Source organism: Anabas testudineus, chromosome 21 (genome assembly GCF_900324465.2).
Source record: "Anabas testudineus chromosome 21, fAnaTes1.2, whole genome shotgun sequence".
NCBI classification, from domain to species: Eukaryota; Metazoa; Chordata; class Actinopteri; order Anabantiformes; family Anabantidae; genus Anabas; species Anabas testudineus.
In genome coordinates, this window is record NC_046629.1 from 12,551,959 (window position 1) to 12,572,807 (window position 20,849).

Consider the following 20,849-nt stretch of genomic DNA (forward strand, 5'->3'; position numbering starts at 1 on the left):
TGGAGGCCCCACCCTTTGTGTTACCTACAGCCCGTCAATCAAAATACAAAAAAATCTGACACTTATCACCTATTTCTTAGCGTATACAATCAATATAGTCTGCTGATCATGTCCGGTGGCTTGTGACTATCAGGACTGTCCGTTTAACGACAAGTCACGCAATGACTGGTATGTAACATATATCTTATTCTTCACCCACGTAAGCTAACAAGCTATCTCAGGCATCCTCTGGCTAAATTAGCTCCCAGGCTAAGAGGGATACTGCTAATCATCGCCGGCTACGTTAGCATTAGCAGCTAACGCTTAGCTAACTACAGTGGGTTAGCTAGTTTAGGAAACAACAATCTTCTTGAACTACTGATGTCTAAATCGATGTTTTCTTTGTGGAGTGTTGTGCCTTTTTATTTTTAGCTAGTCTAGTAATGTTACAGATGTTAGCCCTGTTTGTGATATCAGGTTTGTTAGCTAACGTTTGCCTAGGCTGCTAACTCTATAAGCTAACTTATATGCGTTTACTAACGTTACACAGCCCCAGAACAGCCAATGAAATCAGAGGCGATGGCTGCCTTGAACGTGGACAGCAGTCAAAGCGGATTTCTGCAGCAAGAGGAGGGTAACGGCAATCAGGTAAGAGTTCCCTCTCGGGGTTATGAGTTTCATGTACGTCGAGTCTGCGTTTTAAGTACCTGAGTGGTGCTTACTGAAGTTCATGCATTTCAACTTGGAGAGGGGGATTGTACCCTGATTTGAACCTCTCAGGCATGATTTCCCTTCCAAATCCCGCCTCCTTTACTAGGATTGAAGTGATAGACTGTAAACTCCAGTCAGATCTGAACATTACCTGTGTGTTATCCTGAGCGCTGCCTGAAGGGCTCAACACAGGACATGAAAGTATTTTAACCTCCAAACGTCAGGCTTTGCTCTGTAGCTCTGAACTCACCCATTGCGTGTAGGACACTCAGCCATGACCCCTCGACCAGCAACCACCTGCTCAAAGGTTAGGTCACTGACATCAGAGGTGGATAGAGGTACTGTAGCTGATGAGGTAAGCCAGCACCTCTGCTAGATCCAGTACAGCTATCGTTGCATTGAAGTCACTGTATTTAGGTGTCTAAACAGGAATACCTCATTGCTACAGCTGAACTACTGAAACACCCTCACCCACATCCTTTTCCATGTGATGGTCCATAATAGACTAGATAGATTTACTGGGGCTAACCCCTGTGGCCCATATATGGCAGATATATAAAAATGTAATACAACTACGCTTATGTATTACATGCAGCTGGCAAATCTTTCTAAATCTTTAAGCTTAATCTTGTGTGCACTCCAATAAAAGAGCCATGAACCATAATTGTATGATGTAAAGTGAACCTCCTTAACAACTATAGATAAGTTGATGTAGGTCATTGTGACATTTGACAATTTCTGATGTTAGATTTGGTTTTGCATACTAAATATTAAGATTGTGTATCAGTGATTGCAAGCTTTACTTGGCACTCAAAATATCATGTTATCTTTAACATTTTTGTACCCAAGCTGTTGTGCAAACCATTATTATGATAAAATTGCTTATACATGTATTTTTTGAAATGAGATAGTCTGGCTAGTATGTTATAGTTGAATTTATATATTTTAGTTAATATTATAATGAAAACTGTGTATAAAACAGGACTAGTATTCATTGTATTTTATTCTGAAAGAGTAAGATTGTAGTGTGAGCTTGGATGTTATTCAGAAATAACCCAGAAGTTGAGTCATCACAACTGGAGAAAGAGGTTCAGTTGCCATGACTCAACTTCCAGATAACTTTATAAGGATGACTGAGAATTACAAAATTACAAAAATTATACTTCCATTAATATTCAATATTCATATTTGTATTTGGTGTCATGGCAAAGAAAAGTAACAAAAATGCTAAGGCTTCTATCTGGCTTAGTTCAAACAACACCTGCTTGATATAATCAACACAAACTCTGTTGTGTTTGCCAAGTTCTCCTGGTTAATTTGGTCAGATGAGGATGATTTAAGAATGAGATCTGTCAAAAATGCAGTGAAAAGCTGTCAGGTGTAGCATGAACTCACTCACATTGTCCAATTAGGCCCTTAGTTTTTAATTCAGAGTTGCAACTTTTAATTTGTTAGGATTTGTTATACAACACTCTCAACCCTAACTTTACAAAAAGACTGAAGTCTACAAATGCCCCTTTTTTCTTTGTTTATGTACCAAGACACCAATACCACAGCCATATACAGTGGCAAGAAAAACTATGTGAACCTTTTGGAATTTCATGGTTTTCTAAATTGATTTGTCATAAAATGTGATCTTATCTTCATCTAAGTCAAGAGTATTAACAAATATAATGTGCCTAAAATAATACAAAAAAATAAAAACCTCACAGTGCAAGTGGAAAAAGTATGTGCTAATTGAAGTCAATTACAGTAAGTTAAGGAAATTCATTTGGAAGTGTGGACTAGAGCTACTTTGACTCACAAAAAAAACAATAACCTTTTGAGTTTTCTCTGCACAAAGAGAATGAGCTTATGTGAGCAAATGGAGACACTTTGGGACTGTGGCTACTCTACCAAGAAGTGGGTGGCCAGTCAAAATGATATCAGAGAGCACAACGAACACTCATCAATGAGGTAAAGAAACAACCCAGAGTGACAGCCAAAGATTTGGAGGCATCATTGGAACTGGCTAACATCTGTGTTCATGGGTCTACAGTACATAAAATATTGAAGAAGCAGGGTGTCTATGGCAGGACCCCTTGAAGAAAGCTGGTGTTTACTAAAAAGAACATTGCTGCACACCTGAAGTTTGCCAAACAACACATTGACACCCACAGCATTACATCTGGTGTAAAAAGCGCACAGCATATCGTTATGAAAACATCATCCCAATCGTAAAGCATGGTGGAGGAAACATCATGATTTGGGCCTACTTTGCTGCATCAGGGCCTGGTCAGCTTGCAGTGATTGGAGGGGAAGATGAATTTCAAAGTGTATCAAAAAATCTTCAGGATAATGTGAGAATGTCTGTATGACAGCTGAAACCCTGTAGAAGTTGGGTGATGCTACAGGACAATAAATGAAAACACGGATCAAGTCCACGACGGACTGGCTTCAGAAAAACAAAAACCGCCTTTTGGAGAGGCCAAGTCAGAGCCCAGACCTCAATAGAGATGCTATGGAACGACTTGAAGAGAGCCACACACATGGGACCTCCAACGAATATGAAAGCGCTAAAGCAGTTCTGTAGGAAGAATGGACTAAAATATCTCCTCAACGATGTGCAGGTCTGATCCACAGCTACAGGAAGTGCCTGGTTGAAATTATTGCTGCCAAGAAAGGATCAACCAATAATTAATTCCAGGGGTTCATATACTTTTTCCACTAGCGCTATGAGGAGTTTATGGTTGTTTTCAATAAAGACATGAAAGAGTATAATTTTTGTGGTACATTATATTTGTTATTAGATGAAGATCAAGTCACGTTTTATGATAAATTAATGCAGAAAACCATGAAATTCTAAAGGGTTCATAGACTTTTCCTTGCCACTTTTTATGAACAGTAAATAAGACTACAATTCTTGTCTTTAATGGCTTCTACCGATTCTAAAGGAATTTCACTTATTTTGCTTTGTCCACATATTTCTAATTTCTGATTCTACTAACTCAACATTTCAGAAAGTGAATAAAAGCAGATTATAAGTGCACATCCACATAAGTGCTTTGCGTTGTTTAATCAAATTTATTGAGAAGTACCTGATTGTTTTAATTTTAATGTCATTTTCTTTCTCAGACATCAGATTCTTCTACACACCTTCCCGGGACTGATAAATGGGAGGTGCTGACCCCCACAACAGCAGCAAAGGATGATTCTGGACTGATACAGATCCAAAGTCAAGGGATATTAACGTCAAATGGACAGTATGTTCTTCCTCTGCAGAATTTACAGACTCAGCCAATCTTTGTGACATCGGGAGCCGACAGCTCAAATACCAATTCAGTGCCTAACATCCAGTACCAAGTAATTCCTCATATTCAGACAGCAGATGGACAGCTGAGCTTCTCCACGTCCGGTGTGGAAAGAACGACTCTGACTCAGGATGCCACAGGACAGATTCAGATTTTGCCTGATGGTAGCCAGAGTCTTAGTGTGGCATCAAACATCCTTAATAACAACCAAAACCTCATATCACAGACTGGTAATATCCAGCAAATCCAGGGTGTTTCTATTGGCAGCTCCACCTTTAGCAACCAGGGTCAGGTTGTCACTAATGTGCCTGTGGGTTTGCCTGGGAACATTACTTTTGTTCCTATTAATAGTGTGGATTTGGACTCCCTGGGCCTGTCTGGTGCTCAGACTATAGCAACAGGGGTCACTGCTGATGGCCAGCTAATTATGGCAAGTCAGCCTGTGGATGGCTCAGAGGGTCAGGTGAAGACAGATGATCACCTCTCACAGACAATTTCAGTAAATGACTCAAATGCAAATCCTGAAATATTTGTGCCATCGTCTTCCTCTCAGCTACATGTTCCAGCAAATGAATCAGGTCTGCTGACACAAGACGCTTCATTGTCATCAATGTCTGCAGAGCAAGCTGACTCAAGTTCTGGTCTCCAAGAAGGCTTCATTCAACAAAATCAGGAGCACAGCATCCAGGTGTCCTCAGCCCAGCCCATCATCCAGCTGCAGCAGGTGCCTGTTCAGACCACCAATGGTCAGGTGGTGCAGTCAGTGGCAACAGGTGGACCAGGCCTGCAAAATGTGCAACTGATCAACCCGGGAACCTTCATTATCCAGGCCCAGACAGTCACCCCATCGGGTCAGATACAATGGCAGACTTTTCAGGTTCAGGGAGTGCAGAACCTGCAGAACCTCCAACTGCCCACCACACCACCTCAGCAGATAACGCTGACTCCAGTCCAGACGCTGTCACTGGGTTCCAGTCCAGTCAGCATCAGCACAGGACAAATCCCCAACCTGCAGACAGTGACCGTCAACTCAGTTGCCCAACAGGAAGGAGACACAGATGTCCCTGGAGGTACAGTAGCTGTTTTTATTATCAGAAAGAGAGTATACACAGGAAACAGCAGAAGTAAACCCACACAGGTGACCATTCTCCTCTTGTAGCTGTGTAGGTGTATGTCCTTGAGTCTCCTGTTAGCTGGGTTGCACCTTTTAGAGTGGGCCAAATTAAGTCTTTTTCATTGTTATTAGTGCATAAGATTTTGGTGATCTTGTGTAATTCATGGCACAGTGTCTCCCACCTTTAACCTCATCAGCCACAATAACGCCTAGGAAATACTATCACTTTAATATCTTTCAAAAGGCTCTGTCTTGAGCTAATTACTTCTGAAATGCCATTCTGTGCTCAGTGTGCATTTATTACACTAACACAATGAAGGTGGATTAAAATCTTTGTGTGGTGCTCAAAACAGACACAGTCTACAGTGACATCATTAGACAGCGCCACTGCTTCTGCACCATTGTAGGGATGTAAAGTAGCACAAAATGTTAAAAAAATGTGATCTGATCTTCATTTAAGTCAAGAGTATTAACAAAAATGATAAAAATAAATAAAAAAATAACATGAAAAAATTAAACTAACCTCATAGTGCTAGTGGAAAAAGTACACATACTTATTCTTGCCACTGTAATTGATGGTTAATTTAACTTTTTTTCTCAGTAGATTAATGAATAGGTATTTTTCACAGATGACATTTTGTCATGTCACAGCTGCAGGAAAAGCACAGGTGTAAACAGTAAAACTGATGATGGCATGCTGGTTCTATGTCACACCGGCTTACTGACGTTATTGCTGGTGTATTAATTACTCTTGTTTCCCTACTATGACAAAGTGTCTATAGGCTGTAAAGTAATGACAAATTCAAAACAGTTGCCTGTAGTCATCAAGAAACTAATTTTTGAATTTGTAAGCATATAAAATACATAAAGGTTCCTCATCCTTTAGAAACTGTTAAGAGCAGAAACTTGGTATTTTTAGTTTAGAACCTGTCCAAACATTCACAGTTTTCTTTGTAAACATTCAGTGTATTAAAATACATTGTAAACATGTTTAAAACCAACTTGTGTTTAACTTATTATAGTAAACTGATCAAAATATTGTAATAAGGGCTTTTAATTCAATCAAACTCCATCCATCTATTTACGACTTCTTACTACTCCACATATTTGTTTAATTAACTATCAAAATTGTCACTGATACATTTTCTGTCACTGAACAAATGATTGAATTGTCGTGCTTAATATGGAGTGAAATGTTCTGAAATGCTGCCAGTCACACACATGTACAGTTACAAAACACCTCTCATTGTTCAGGATTTTTGGCACATTATTGCCAGAGCTTGTGGCTCATGTTAGCTTGTGTGTTAATGTCAGACATTCAGATAAAGGAAGAGCCAGACTCCGGAGACTGGCAGCTGAGTACCGACTCCACCCTGAACACAAGCGATCTGTCCCACCTTCGTGTCAGGCTGGTGGATGAGGAGGATCAGTTGGGCCAGGAGGGCAAGAGGCTGCGCAGAGTGGCGTGTACTTGCCCCAACTGTAAAGAGTCAGGTGGGAGGTAAGTAAGCGTGCCTGGTACTTTTCTGTTTTAATCATCACACTTTGTACATCGTATGTATACAGTAACTCTTAACTCTTAAGTCTTACCTCTGCATGGCACGTAAAACATGTCTTACATGTGTTTGTCAGAGGATCCAGCATGGGGAAAAAGAAACAGCACATCTGCCACATAGCGGGCTGTGGGAAAGTATATGGAAAGACATCACACCTGCGAGCACACCTGCGCTGGCATTCAGGGGAGCGACCTTTTGTTTGCAGCTGGATGCTCTGTGGAAAGAGGTTCACACGCAGTGACGAGCTGCAGAGACACAGGAGAACACACACAGGTGCCCTTTCTTTGCACCCTCCGTTTTTGCACATCGGGAAAACATCAGTAAAATCAGTAAAATGTGTTAATTTGTGCTCTGCAAAGTGTGAGTCATGTAAGAAATAACAGCGTTTGTCCACCTCTGGATTTACATGTTAAATGTCAGGCTGGGACTGAACATTGTGAAAAAATCCAGACTTCTTAAACATGCTAGTAATTTCCCAATTCAGAATAGGGTTTAACTGCTGTTAAGTCAAGTTTGCAGGGTTTATTTGTTGTTTGCTTGTTGTCTAAGACAGAGACATTACAACAAATGCAGGTAGGTTTATAAAGTTTCTAATATTTATCTCATGGTTCTCCATGTCGAGTCCGGAAAAAGTCCTCTATCATCTTTCTTAGACTCACACTCATTAGTTCTGTCTTTTTCAAGTAGAAGCCTATGAGAAATCCAATCAGATGTCCAGTACCTACAATTCCACATAATAATAATATACAGAATCTGATGACCATTAATGCCTTCTTAAAGATGACTACTTGTTGTGATGTTGTTGTGTATTTCTACCATCCCATTGGCTCAGTGAAACCTCTGACGCTGGGGGTTAAAGTGGCATTTCATTACGCTGTCAGCTGCAAGATATAAACTGTGTGAATATTAAATAATTGTAGGTTTCTAATTGGTGATAATTGAAATCAGTCATGCCGTATCAATTTGTTATGAATTTACTTGTCAAATTTATGAGTGAGGTCAGCATTGAACAAGTAATGAAGTGACTTCTGATTCTGCCTTTTATTATTTTAGGTTACTGCTTCATTCATTCAAGTGAACATGCACGCCAGTTTTTAAAAATGACCACCTCACCTATGATATTTCATCAAGAGTGATGGCATGTTTGTGGTTTTTCAAATTTATTCATTTTTTATCTATGTTTTTTTTCTTTTTTCCTTTCGCAGGAGAGAAGAAGTTTGTCTGCCCAGAATGTTCTAAGCGCTTCATGCGGAGCGACCACCTGGCGAAGCATATTAAAACTCATCAGAACAAAAAAGGCATGAACTCTGGCAGCACTGTTGTGGCCTCGATGGAATCGGCAGGGTCCTCAGACAGTATCATTACCACGGCAGGCGGGACCACCCTCATCCTCACCAACATCCAGCAGGGTTCCAGCAACGCCCAGGACATCCTGGCCAACGCAGAGATCCCTCTCCAACTCGTCACCACAGTAGCGGCCAGTGAAGTCATGGAGTGATTTACACTCCACTTATGAACTTCTACACCCTCCCTCATACTGTATACTCCTACCTGCATTTCTATTCAAGTTTCAAAGAAAAACAAAACTTTTTTATATATATACATATATATATATAAACACCAAACTAGTCAGGCAGAGTCCCTGCTCCGTTTTTACTGAGGAAAAACTAGCATTGAAGACTAAAACAAGATAAAAGGTGGACAAAGACATTGCAGTAAACACACATGGAAATGCCTTATTTTGTACAATATTGTGTAGTTGGAAATGTAGGATGCCATTTTGTTTTGAATCTACTTATTTGTTAATAATGTGTTTTTCACGAGAAATGATAAGTAAGGTAAGTTGAGCAATTTTCTCCTCGCCTTTTGTTGATTGTGGTTTCTTCTGATGACGTCTTCGGTAAGTAAGGCTTGCTCCACGTTCCTTTAAGCAAATACTAAATCTCTCAACAGAGATCATTTTATCCAGCTAAAGTAATGATATAGCTTGCGTCCACACAAATTCATTAATGCTGTGTTTTTTATTATTATTATTATTATTGTGCTATTTTATTCCACTGGCCTACTTGCACTCAGTCTGCTTAAAAATTAGCAGGTCCTCCTTCCTCTATTGGAAAGAAAAAAAAAACAAAAACAAAGCTCCCACTCTTGACATTTTGCAGTCAAAAATGAAAAACAATCAAATTTTGTATTGTAATTCTTCTTGAACATAAACTGTTGATACACATTATTTGCTCATCAAATATCTTGACTGAACCGCTATTTCTATTGGCCTTCGCATAGGAATTGCATTTGTGATATTAAAAAGTCCTAAGTATTTCAAATGGCTTCAATATATGTGTTTAAATATGGTTTTGTAAAACTCTTTTTTAATTTTTTTTTGTTTGTCTGTGTGTGCTTTGGAGGAAAGATATGTTATGAAGAAAAAAAAGCCATTTTTGAAGGTAATTGCCAAATTTGACTACAAACTCAGGGTGATTTGTGACTGTGTGATTATGAGTAGAGTAAATCACCCCTGTTGCTTCTAGGGCTGTGGTGGGGGTGTCGTGAAGAAATGTCACTTGATGGACCAAAAGCGGAGGTGATTTAAGCTGTCACCATGTTACCTGTGCTTGTTGAAACTTTTCGTGTCTCTTTTTGTTCCGATAAGGACAGCCCCCCGTTCATGTTATGGAAAACAGCTTTGCTCCTGTATCTCGCTCCATCAATCCTATCACACAGTTGGAAATTCAGTGTATGGACTGAAGACGGTACTCTTTAAATGGCACTGTTCTTACTGTTAATCCTTTTGTATAAAAAAAAAAGTTTTGTATAATTCCCAAGAAACTGCTTTATACCCATTGTCAGTAAAGGTTTCTGTCTTTGTTTTCATTCTTTCTATGAACTGAACCATGTTAAGTTTTGTGTTTTTTTTTTTTTTTGTTTTTGTTTTTTTTTGTTTGGTTGGTTGTTTTTCTTTTTTTTCTTTTTTTTTACTCCCCATCTCCATAACTGTTACACATTTAATACACATACACACTGAAAAGTGAATGTACTGGTGGCATGTTTGACTGCCCCTTTTCATTACACATGATGATAAAAATGATGTGATAAATTTTCCATCCGTCGACAGATGATCCTCTGCTGGAGAATATTCTTGAGCCTCTTCATATATACTGTCCTAAATAATGAGAGTATTTTCTCAATCAGATCTTCTTTGTAAATATGTCAATATAACATCAGTATAAACTTTTCTGTTACTTTTGAACTTCTTTGATTTTTGCTTCATCCTTTTTTTTAATGTGCTGTGTTTGTACCTTGTCTGCTCTCTGAGCGCAGAACTAAATTGACTAAACATAAGTCAAGTTTGAATTTTTCTTTGTACTTTGAACCTTTTTATTTCTTCTTTGAAGATGCAGTCGCCAAACCAGCAGCACTCGTTCTCCCCCAACATGGATACACTCTGGGGCTGTAGTCCAGTAGATGTCACTGCAGCCAAGCAAGCAAGGGAGAGGTCTGTTTGACCCTTTGACCTTCCCCATGTTCCACAGCCAAGATGCAGGAAGAAGTCACTGGTACCAACATGAGGTTTGGACCCTAATTAACCACAAGTTAATATTAAAAAATGCCAGGAATTTAATTGAGCAGTTGAAGAACAAAGTAATGTGTCATGTCTTGATGAACAAACCCACAGAGACAAACTAGAGACGAGAGGTTTTTTGACCTGGATTTATTTATACAGTGAAGAAACTTTATAAGCCCTTGGAATGTTTTTTTTATTTCTACATAATTATAATTTAAAATTTGATCTAAAACTATATGAAGGGAACCCAAATAAATCAAATGACAAAAAAAATGCTCATTTATGTAGTGTAGATAATCATATAGTCTTAAATACCTGAGTGCTATGTGAGCCCATCTTGCAGCAAGAACTACACCCGTATATTTCAGGTAACTGTTTATCAGCACTCGTCGTTTTCTCCTTGCAGAAACGCCTCAACTCAGGGATGGTGATGTTGCATGAACTGCCTGTTTCACTTCCATCCACAGCATTTCTGTAGGATTAAGGCCTGGACTTTTTTGTTTGGATTCAGAAACATCACATTTCTTCTGCTTTAATTATTCTTTCATCAACAACTCGTGTTTAGGGTTGTTGTCATGTTGCATGATCCACTTTATTTTGAGCATCACTTCACAGATGTATAGCTTGATATTTTGCTGAATAAGTTGTTGTACAGCCACTAATGATGGCAAGTCCTGGTCCAGAGGCAGCTAAATCATGATACAGTCCCCATGGTTCACAGATATGATAAGGTACTAATGTATACAGTGTTTGGCCATCACCAAATTTACTGGGGTCTCATCCATTCACAGAACATTTACAGAAAACTGCCTTTATTCACATGGGCTGTGCTTTTTGGAAAATAGTAGCTTTCCTCTTGCAGATGTTCAGTGCAAACTGTTGTTAAATGTTCTGATTGTAGACTCATCGTGAACATTGAAATTAGCCACTGCAAGAGATTTCCTTTAGTTTCCGAGATATTAGTCTGGTTTTCCCTGTGACCTTATAGACTATTAAATGCATAGTTCCTGTTGTGATCTTTGTATTTTGGCCACGTCTGAGGAGTATGACAGTGATTGAATGTTCTCCATTTGTACACAGCCTTGAAATAGCTTCAAAAATCTCCTGTATTTGACACACACACTTCTTCTTTCTTTAAATAGGTTGAGGCCTCCCAGACTCACACCTGTGTATCCTATTGATTTTAACACCTGACATGTCCCTATAATTTTCCAAAAATAGAAATAATAGTTTCATATTTTGGCATATTAACATTATATTTCCACGCTGCAGCAGCTATTGTTTTTTACCTTTTTCATTAAATGGGCCTTTTTATCAATTAGGTACCCTTCTTTTTTTTATGTAGCAATTAAATGTATTATGCATATAGCCACTGTGGTTTTAGTGCTTGTGAACATAATTAAAATGGTAGTCTATGAAAAGATTTATCTTGTAAATCAGAGCGAAAAGCACATGCTTTTTGACTCTTAGACTGAGAATGAGTCAGAAAATGTGGTGAATAACGCTGAAAAGGACTCGTCCGTTTTGCTGTTCCTTTCATTTGCATAATTTAATGAATCCAATTCATTGTAATGCACTACCAAGTGCACCAGGAACATAGAATGACAGTTTGAGTTAATGAAATGTGTTAACGGTATCATCATTTACTTGTATGTTAATTAGTCCAATTAATTTCCCCTGCTCGGTAATCTGAATATTGTAATAATCTTTGCTCCCCTGCAGGAGTGAAATCTATGATACACACAGACCTCTGGGACAGTCTGCCTCGAGACTCCTGGCTTTTCAAGTTGTGTGACAGATTTGAGAAATGCGAGTGCCTCAAAATACTTTACACATGTAAGGTTCAGCAGTGATTCTGTTTTTTTTTTTTTTTGTTTTATTTGGGGTTGTTTTTTTTGTTGTTGTTGTTGTTTTGTTTGCCGGAGTTTCTGTTTGACCTTTCTTAAACCTTTAAGATGCTAATCACACCCACAATTGGAAATGCTTAGAGAAACAGAAGGCAATTGTCTAGTGTCAGAGCCAGGATAACTTTGTCTTGCTTGACAAAGTGCCATTGCCTCATAACAGGAAGAGTATCTTCTGGCCATTGCAGATAAAAGCTGCCATCAGTGGGCGATCCTCCGTGGCAGGTTAAAGGAGGGAGAAAGATTGTGTGGCTGCCGAGCATGACACTGACCACACTGTCATTTCAGCTGACCACCTGGACTGGAGGCCAGCTTTGTCAACAAACTGTTGTCACTCTTCTCATTTTTTTTCTAGCAGCCCAGCTAATGAATTTGGAGAAGTAGCAGCAGTATTTAGTTATTACGTTAAAAGAAACTGATGTGAGACAAGTAGAGCTTCTTGCGGCTTTGATTTGTTGTGGCAAACGTGTCTTTCCGGCACACACTCATTTCTTAGCTGATGCAATTTGAACATTTTCTGGAGAAAATTTAGCAGAAGAACAGTGAAACTCATTTCGACTTGTGCCTTATTTTGGAGGGTGAAAGGAAAGTTTTTTCCAATTACGCTGCTCCAGTGCTGTGTTTTTGTCATAGATAGTTATCGTTTCAAACTGTGCTTACGCTACAAGGTGGTTGTGCGTTTTTATTGTGCCAAACAGCATTGGTTCTTCTAGCCCAGTTTCAATAGCGTTGTAATTGTATGTGGTGCTCAACTTCTCCTCTAATTCATGTGCAAAATGCGTAAATACAATAACTATGCAGAGGGAGAAGAACACTGTAATCATGTAATAGCATTTCCAACTGTATGTGTGATAGAATTCAAAATACTATTGGCATTATGGTTCTTAACCATTGGGAGGTAATGTGAACTGCTGGCAGAAATGATTTATTTCATTATACCATCCCAAATATACAAAATACTTCAGTGAGAGGGCTGCTTCTTTCCTATCCTGCTCAATTTTAACTGTTTTCCCCAGTTGTTGAAGGAAAGGCCTGCAATTTTGCAAAATGACTATTATTTGCCTTTCTCAAGGAATCAACAACTTGAAAAGTACAGTGCAATGAATTGTTGGGGTTCTGCAGCTGCATTCATTTACAATATGTCTTTTCTGTGAAACATCTCACAGAATTTAGAGAATAATGCCGCTATTTCATTTTCTTTTTGGGTACAAACTGCGAGTCTCTTCACACGTGAAAACCACTTACCATCTTCTTAATATTTTGTTTACTTCACAGCGCTAAGGTTGTTTTCTCTTAATCCACTAGACATTTAAAACTACATAAAACATGTCTCGTGTTCCTGCATTCCTGACACATTCTTGCCCTTGATCAACTGCAGAAGGCAGACAATAGCTCAGATCATTTTCCCCAGGCAAGGAAACACAGCATGGATCAACTCAATAACCTGATATTCCCTGTCTACTGAATGTGGCCAATTTTGCAGAAGGTCAGCGCCTTTTTTTATTCCAGAGACAATTTGGTGACCTCCCTTCGGAGCCCCAGCAGGACCAGAGTAGACAAACAGAATCATCGAGCTAGAAAATGCCTGTGTTGACACTGGTTTAGGTCTGGACTTCTCAAGGTGAACAGATACCTGGTGTGGGACACAGGGGCTGTTATGCAAACCTGTGGAATTATTTATTTCCGGTCGTTATTTATGGTTTCAGGGTGGATATTTAAATTTAAAGATGTACACTGGGTGGAAAAGTATGGCCCACTTGTGTTAGTGTAACTGCAAATCATCTCCCATCATCCTTTTATATACAGCAGTTCTGTTCACAGCTTCAAATTAAACACTTGTCTCGAAAATGATGGTCTTACTATGTTATATTCCAAGAGGATTGGATTCGGATCAAATCAATTTTTGCTATCTTTATTGCAAAATCTTTCTCTCCTGCTGTTTTGCATTTACTGTATGTATGTTTTTTTTCCCCCGATCCAGCTGTGAAAATTGAATTGACAACAATGAGACACCTCCAGTAAATTTTCCACATCGTGTTTCCTTTGTGCTCGTACACAGTATGCATGTCGTTTTATTGAGCAGACAATTGCATATGATAATGTTATCTATGAGAAGATTAGGATGGGCCATTTTGTCTGTTCCTCGCAGCAGTCATATGGTTTTCCCACTGTATGAAACAACTCTTTGTCTCAAGGTCAAATGTGACAACAGCTTCAACTTCCCCAGACTCAAGTCGAAGAAAAACTGCAAGTGTGCGATCAGTATTTTCTTTTGGTGACAAGAGCTGGCCTTCAGTGTTATTCAGCCCATTGAAAACGATTTCTGATATGAAAGGAGACTGAAAATGTACATTAAATGGTGTCAACAACATCCCAGAGGTCAGAGTAGAGTCCCTGTGGAGTCTGAATCTGGCTGCTGTGCTCAAAGACTCGACACCCCCCTGAGCGGCGGCTCTGTGATGGCTCTCAGTTTCTCTCGTCATGTCCCTGGCAGCTTTGACACAGGTAATATGCATGCAGGCTGACAGTGCCTGGGATGTGCGGCAGAGACAATGATGTACATATCATTTTCCTTGCTGACTGATTGAAGACTGTAATCTGTGCTGGACTTTCTCTCTGATTACACACGTCTCAGGGAGCAAAACAAGGACTCTGAGCTGCCACTGGGCACTGGGCTCATCCAGGGTTTTCAGCCTTCAAGAGGACTGAAGTCCGCCTTTAAGGTGAGCTCAATTTTCGTCCCATTTACACCATTGTTACAAGTGTCGGATAGAATGCATCTGGTAGATAGTGGTCAAACAGTGGCTGTCTGAAGATGACACAGGAACAGAGATGCATCTGGCACCCAAGGTCATCCTATTCCCATCTCCAGCACAGTTGCAAATGCTACGAGCTCCTGTAAAGGCACTCACAAAGAGAGAAACAATATCATGAATTTTACATTCTCCGGCTTCGTGCTTACAGCTCAACAGGCCAATACTAAACCTGTCCAACAAGGCCAACCATGAAAAGCAGACGGAACATATGTTTAGGATGATGTTCAATTCACTGTTTCACTAATGAAGAAAACCAGCATTTCTTTTTACTTCTTTTACTAATTCTTTTTACATATTTGGCAAACAGCACACTCACTCATTTAAGACCCTCTTAACCTGCCTGTGTAACCTTGTGAGGTGCACTTGTGTCTTTATGTAAAACCTGAGAGATTTCTCTGTTGACAATAGGTCAGTCTTTTAGAGAAGGTTCCTAGCATAGTACAAGGTTGGTCTCGGGGGAGAAGTAAATGGGTTCTGGGCAATTGACCAACCTGCTATGCTTTACTGCACCTGCACTGAGTTAGAGCTGTCATCATTACCACTTCCTCTAACGTGTCGTCCCCCCCCCCCACAGCAACCTAGACACTACCACTTACAGCAATATTTCACTTTGGGTGGAACATTTTCACTTTTTTATCATGCATCCCTCCATACACGAGTGGAGGCAGCCTAGCTTTAAGAATCAAAGCAGTAAGGTTACATCTAACGGGCCTTTGGGGTCCGCACTTAAACATAACGCTTCCAAAATAGCCTCCAGTTACCAGCTATGATTCTGTCTTGAACTTTTCAGATTGAGAGCCATGCATGCCAAAAAGAGGGGAAAAAAACTTTAAGATATGGGGTCGTAAAAGGTGTCTAGCTATATTTTCTCTGTGTCAAAACATGGAGTGTGAGGTTAGTCATTTGAATGGTATTTATCCTCAATTTTACTGGAGTTATTCACAATGATTGCAAGATTGTGCAGCCTGAAAATAATCATTAGGCAGTTCTGTAAAACTACTGTTTGAATGGTTCATTAAAATGAATGAAAAAAAACACAAGCTTCCACATGTTAGTTAATCAAGATGTGCTTTTAGAATGAACCTTTAGCTTAATTTGTGTTTCCCATCTTTCTTTTTCATCAGTAAAATCCTTTAGAAAATTATTGTACATTAAAGCGAGGAGAGCTACACTACCTACATGTCAGGAGTCAACGCTGTGAAGGTCACAGACACCACACGCATACAACGTACTGATTACGAAGCCATCTGACATCTGTCCTAATCAACATTTACAACTGATCTTTTGTGCTTTAACAGTAGCGACAATATTAAACCTAATGAGGACGAGGTTTAGCAGCATTAACCCGGACAAACAAATGAAAAGATATCTGATTTCTGAAACAGCTCCGTTTTTGTTGACAAGATAATCCCCCACCATAGTTTGGTACCATGATTGTCCTCAGCAGATACTTATAGAGCATTTTCAATGCACGTCTCAACAAGGCCTGTCATCTTATGTCACTTCTAGTATTAATTCTTACACATTATAGATATTTTAAAATGTGTCTGTTTCATTTTGGCTCCCTCGCTCAATATATAAAATCCATACTCAAACAGAAACCAACAAACTGCATTGTTGGGGGGAAAATGTTTAGCATTCAGGCTTTTTCACTGATAAATATCAGGCCTCTGCGCATTAAAGCCTGTAGCAACTTTGCTCTGACTTGCAGATGTTTTTTCCTCAGTTTTCACTTCCTCCTCCCACACACGTCTTATATCAGTATTTGCCAGATCCAAAACGACCAGCTTTGAAAATGAAGGAGAGGAACTTTACATTGTGCCAGAAAAAGGAATGGAAATTACGGGCAGTGTCAGATAATTGAGCTTGTCGTAAGAGACATGTTAATAACAGACGGAGATGCAGAAGACTTGTCACTCCGTACCCTGGGTGACAGACTCTCTCTGCTGTTGATGAGCTGTTTTAGAGGGGAAATTGTTCCACGCAAACACCATCGTTATTACAAGCTGGCAAGCTGCTCGCTTGTGTACCCAATTCTGCTTGAACTGACAGAATCCAATTGACCGGCACATATTCATGCACTTTATTTTCTTTATTCTCACCAACAATGCAGATAATTACTGCACTAAGTAAAACTGAAAATAGAATTTCACTCTGTCCCAGAAAACAATGCCAGAGCTGTCTCAGCAACATGTCTGCTGAAATTGCTGTGACTGGGAGACCTACTGTAAGACAAGCAGCAATCCAATATTACTTGTCAACTTGAAACCTACTGAAACCATATTGGTATTTTCTTTTTTTTTTATAAAATTTAGTGAAATAACTTGCATTTTTCATGTTGGCATTGTCTTCCCCGCAGCAAAGCAAGGCTGTAGATTTTGGAGCTTTATCAGCACACTAACTGTTGTGATGTGACACAACCTGTTTGTACGGGCCTCTGTGTGTTCTGTCCTAGGTAAACACGTCTGTCTTCAGTCACTAAGTGTTAAAAGTTATTTAACTTCTGTGGTCGGAGACAGTTTAATTAGCTTGAACAAAAAATAAGAAGCTTCCAAAGATTGAAATTATAGTATCGACATTTGAACTTGGGATGTCATTAGTTAGTGCAGCTTTAGGTTAATTCTCAGACAATCAGTGGGAGACAGAGTGTGTGCAAAATATCTCTTGACTTTTAAAACTCCAGTGAGAATTATTCATTACTAAAGGTGTACCTTTATGTTGACAACATATCCTCTAGGTAACCTGTACATTAGTAACTAGGTTTATTCTCAGAGGATGATTCTCAATGGTGTTATAATAAAACAATATATCTAGATACTGAAATCCCATTTGAATCCCCCGTTTTTTTAGTTTTAACTGAATCAAATGGCATGATTTAAAAAAAAAAATTACATTTATATTTTAATTCAACACTTGTTTGTTGATCGATTTACTGTTCACAACAATTTTTCTTTTGCATTGTCAGAGCTGCCAAGAAGAAATAACAACCTCATTCCAGTTGTTTCTTTCTCTAAAACTTACATCTAACAGATACTTGTAGCAGTGCATGTGGTTTTCATGTTATAGCTACAATTCAGAAGACAGGCACTGTATTTGGATCCCAGTGATAAGTTGAAGTGTCTGAAAATGACACAACATATATTTGGTGTAGTTAAAAAGAGCATTTACCCTAAACCTCTGACATCTCAGGAACTCTCAGGAACCAGACCATATTTACAGCGTCCTCATCACCACGCCTCCTCTAACACAACTCATTAATAAGGATCTTTTACTGGGGCCCATGTCAGTGTGCCTGTGTTATTTTTAAACTTTAACTTTGTTATGAGTCCCACCGTTTGGGGGGATGTGTAGCTGTCATACTAATGTATAGGGACACTCTAGTGCCGCTGTCCAACAAGTCGTCCGTTATCTGAGGGAAATGTGTCTGTCCAGAGGTGAGGGCGGCTTTGTGCTCTCAACCAGGCCACCTCTCATCCTTTGTGCCAGTAACAAGCTCAGCTCAGGCTCCAACGAAGCGAGAAATTGTAAACTCTCGGGAGAGGCCCAGTGGAGAGATAAGGGCTTAGTGTTTGCTGGCAATGTGCATGGGGATGAATCTGATACGGCCGAGTCCCACGCCAGAATGGGAGTGATGATACCTCCCCTTCTATGGAGAGTTATGTTTAATCCTCTTTGCCAGTGTATTCACTTGCAAATATTCCTGTCACCATTAATATGTATTAACATCCTTCACACACTGTTCAATACAGATTTATCAGACTCCATTTTTGCTCTTGTGCTCACCATCATCTCTCTGCTGCTCTTGAACCACAGCTTTTCAGAAGGAGAACAGACCTGAATGTGCTGTGGGTGTTCGAGAAGGAAAGTCTTGGCATGTAGTTACTGCTGGGTTTGATGTAGAGTCTGCCACTGAAGCATGCAGACAAGGCCACATCCATCATTGTTCATTTGGTATTATTTGTTTTTATTAACAGAAATATAAAATTGTGTGACAATGAGTTCTTTAATGTGATTTGTGTTCCAACAAACACAAATGCACCATGTGAATTATATTTATTATTACGTGCACAAAGCTGCAGGTTTTTAAAACGTATTGAAAAATACTAAATTATGAATTATGAATAACAGACATAAACAGTTTTAAAATAAATATTTACCTTTACAGTGACGTAAACCTGCTTTTGTCCTCAGTTGCTCTGTTATCTCTTTTTGTTTAAGGTAGAAGTCTCCTGCAGAGAACAACAGACGAAACACGCCTCAACATCAGTACTGGTTTTCTTAATATTCAGTTTTAAAAACTCTGATGTCTTCAGGCTCCCTGTGTAACATCTGACTCAACATTTATTTATCACATTAGATTTAAATGTTTCACATTTCTTTGCAGTTCTGAATTACAGTACATTGTATAATCTTACAAGATAACACTTTTTTTTTTTTTTGGATGGGATTTGTGTGAGAGTTAGTCTGTGTTTGGTGGTTTAATCCAGACAAAGCCCTGAGAAGCTCATTACAGCCTGGTGAGGCCTTAAGCCTGTGCTGCCTGCATTAAAGCAGCCAAGAACTGTCTGTCAGCTTCCTGGCAGAGCCCAAATCAAGCTGTCAATTACTGGACGTGTTTATGGAAATTACATGTTTGTTAACATGCTGGAAAAATGTGCTCTCGGCTCAAGCAGCATGTGTTCGGAGAAACAATTTTGCTTGGAAATCACCTTTCAAATGGATGAAGGTGATCCTCATCAGATCACAGACATGAGAGACATTTTAACTCTTCCTGTCCTGATATGTGTGAGCAGAAGCCCAGACAGAAAGAACCACAACTAACAATCAAGGGTGGAGTCCGTGCTTGATGTTATACTTTTGCCTATTAAGTTATTTCACTCAGTCTTGGCTGTTGTTCAACCTTTGTTTCTCTGGAATTGGTAACTAACTCACTAGTGAAATATTTTGGGCTGGAACAATTACTCATATGTTTGAAATTCACTTGTACAAAGATAGTTTTTTTATATCAAACACATTTTACCGAAGGCAAATAAACCACTAGAGGCCCTGATAATTTGTGTTTATGAATAATTGAAAGATATTTTTTCCACTTTCACTTGCAACATATGCACATCTTGCACTAAATATACTTGAAGAATGGTTTAAAGTATAACTTCACTTTAATAAGATTCGTAACAATGCCGTGGCGAAAAACGAAGCTCTCTCTAACATCCAGCATAATGTCTCCGATGAGATGTTTATGTCAATTTCCTTGTTGATTTTCTCTCACATAAAGGCCTTGATTTCAGCCTCCCAATGATCATGAAATTGAGCCAATCGACATGCATGTCTCAGATGTCTGGTCGAGCTCATCTTAGACAAGGTAATTTTGTCAGAGCAATTACCATTGTAATGTATTCCAAAGTCAGGGCATTTTCTGCTGCTTAGGTGAGCCGCTGACAGCATGTTTTGATTTTTAAGCAATTGTGCTTTTCACTCTGAGATCACGCCAAGGTCTGCATTTCTCCCTATGTAACAACCCGCCATGATTCCATTATTTCACATTAACATCTAATTACCTCACTCAGACCCGCAGCTATATTGAAAAGGCAGTGCAAGTTCTGGGGTTTGACAAAGCTGTAAGTAAAGATGGGTTGGAGGGGGTTGGGGGGTTGGTGGGTGTTTATGAAGAAGAAACTCCAACTGTAAGACATACCCAATTCCCCGTGGACCCATATTACCTGTCAGGGATGATGACAATGCCCTGGAGAATGTCACTGTGCAGTGAAACTGTCATCACACAATTACTCTCACCATTACTGGCCCTACATCTCCATGTAATGGCTGTGACACACTTTACAATTCAGATTGTATTCTCAGTCATTGGCACTTAAATGCTGCACTCCGTTTTATGAAAAGATAAAGATCTCTGTAATCT

The 20,849-nt window shown here is 39.3% G+C and overlaps 1 protein-coding gene across 2 annotated transcripts; it reads left to right on the plus strand.

The window, feature by feature from the left end:
- On the plus strand, window positions 1-9,764 carry sp3a (sp3a transcription factor). 2 transcript variants are annotated; one of them, XM_026377076.1, is made up of 7 exons: window positions 1-168; window positions 530-627; window positions 3,805-4,443; window positions 4,534-5,050; window positions 6,409-6,595; window positions 6,727-6,923; window positions 7,856-9,764. In XM_026377076.1, exons 1-7 carry the CDS (start codon window positions 162-164, stop codon window positions 8,146-8,148), a joined length of 1,938 nt encoding a protein of 645 aa, XP_026232861.1. In that variant the 5' UTR covers window positions 1-161; the 3' UTR covers window positions 8,149-9,764. The 2 variants fall into 2 exon arrangements, with proteins under 2 accessions (XP_026232861.1, XP_026232860.1); XM_026377075.1 differs by having other exon boundaries at window positions 3,805-5,050.
- The last annotated feature ends 11,085 nt before the right edge of the window (window positions 9,765-20,849 follow it).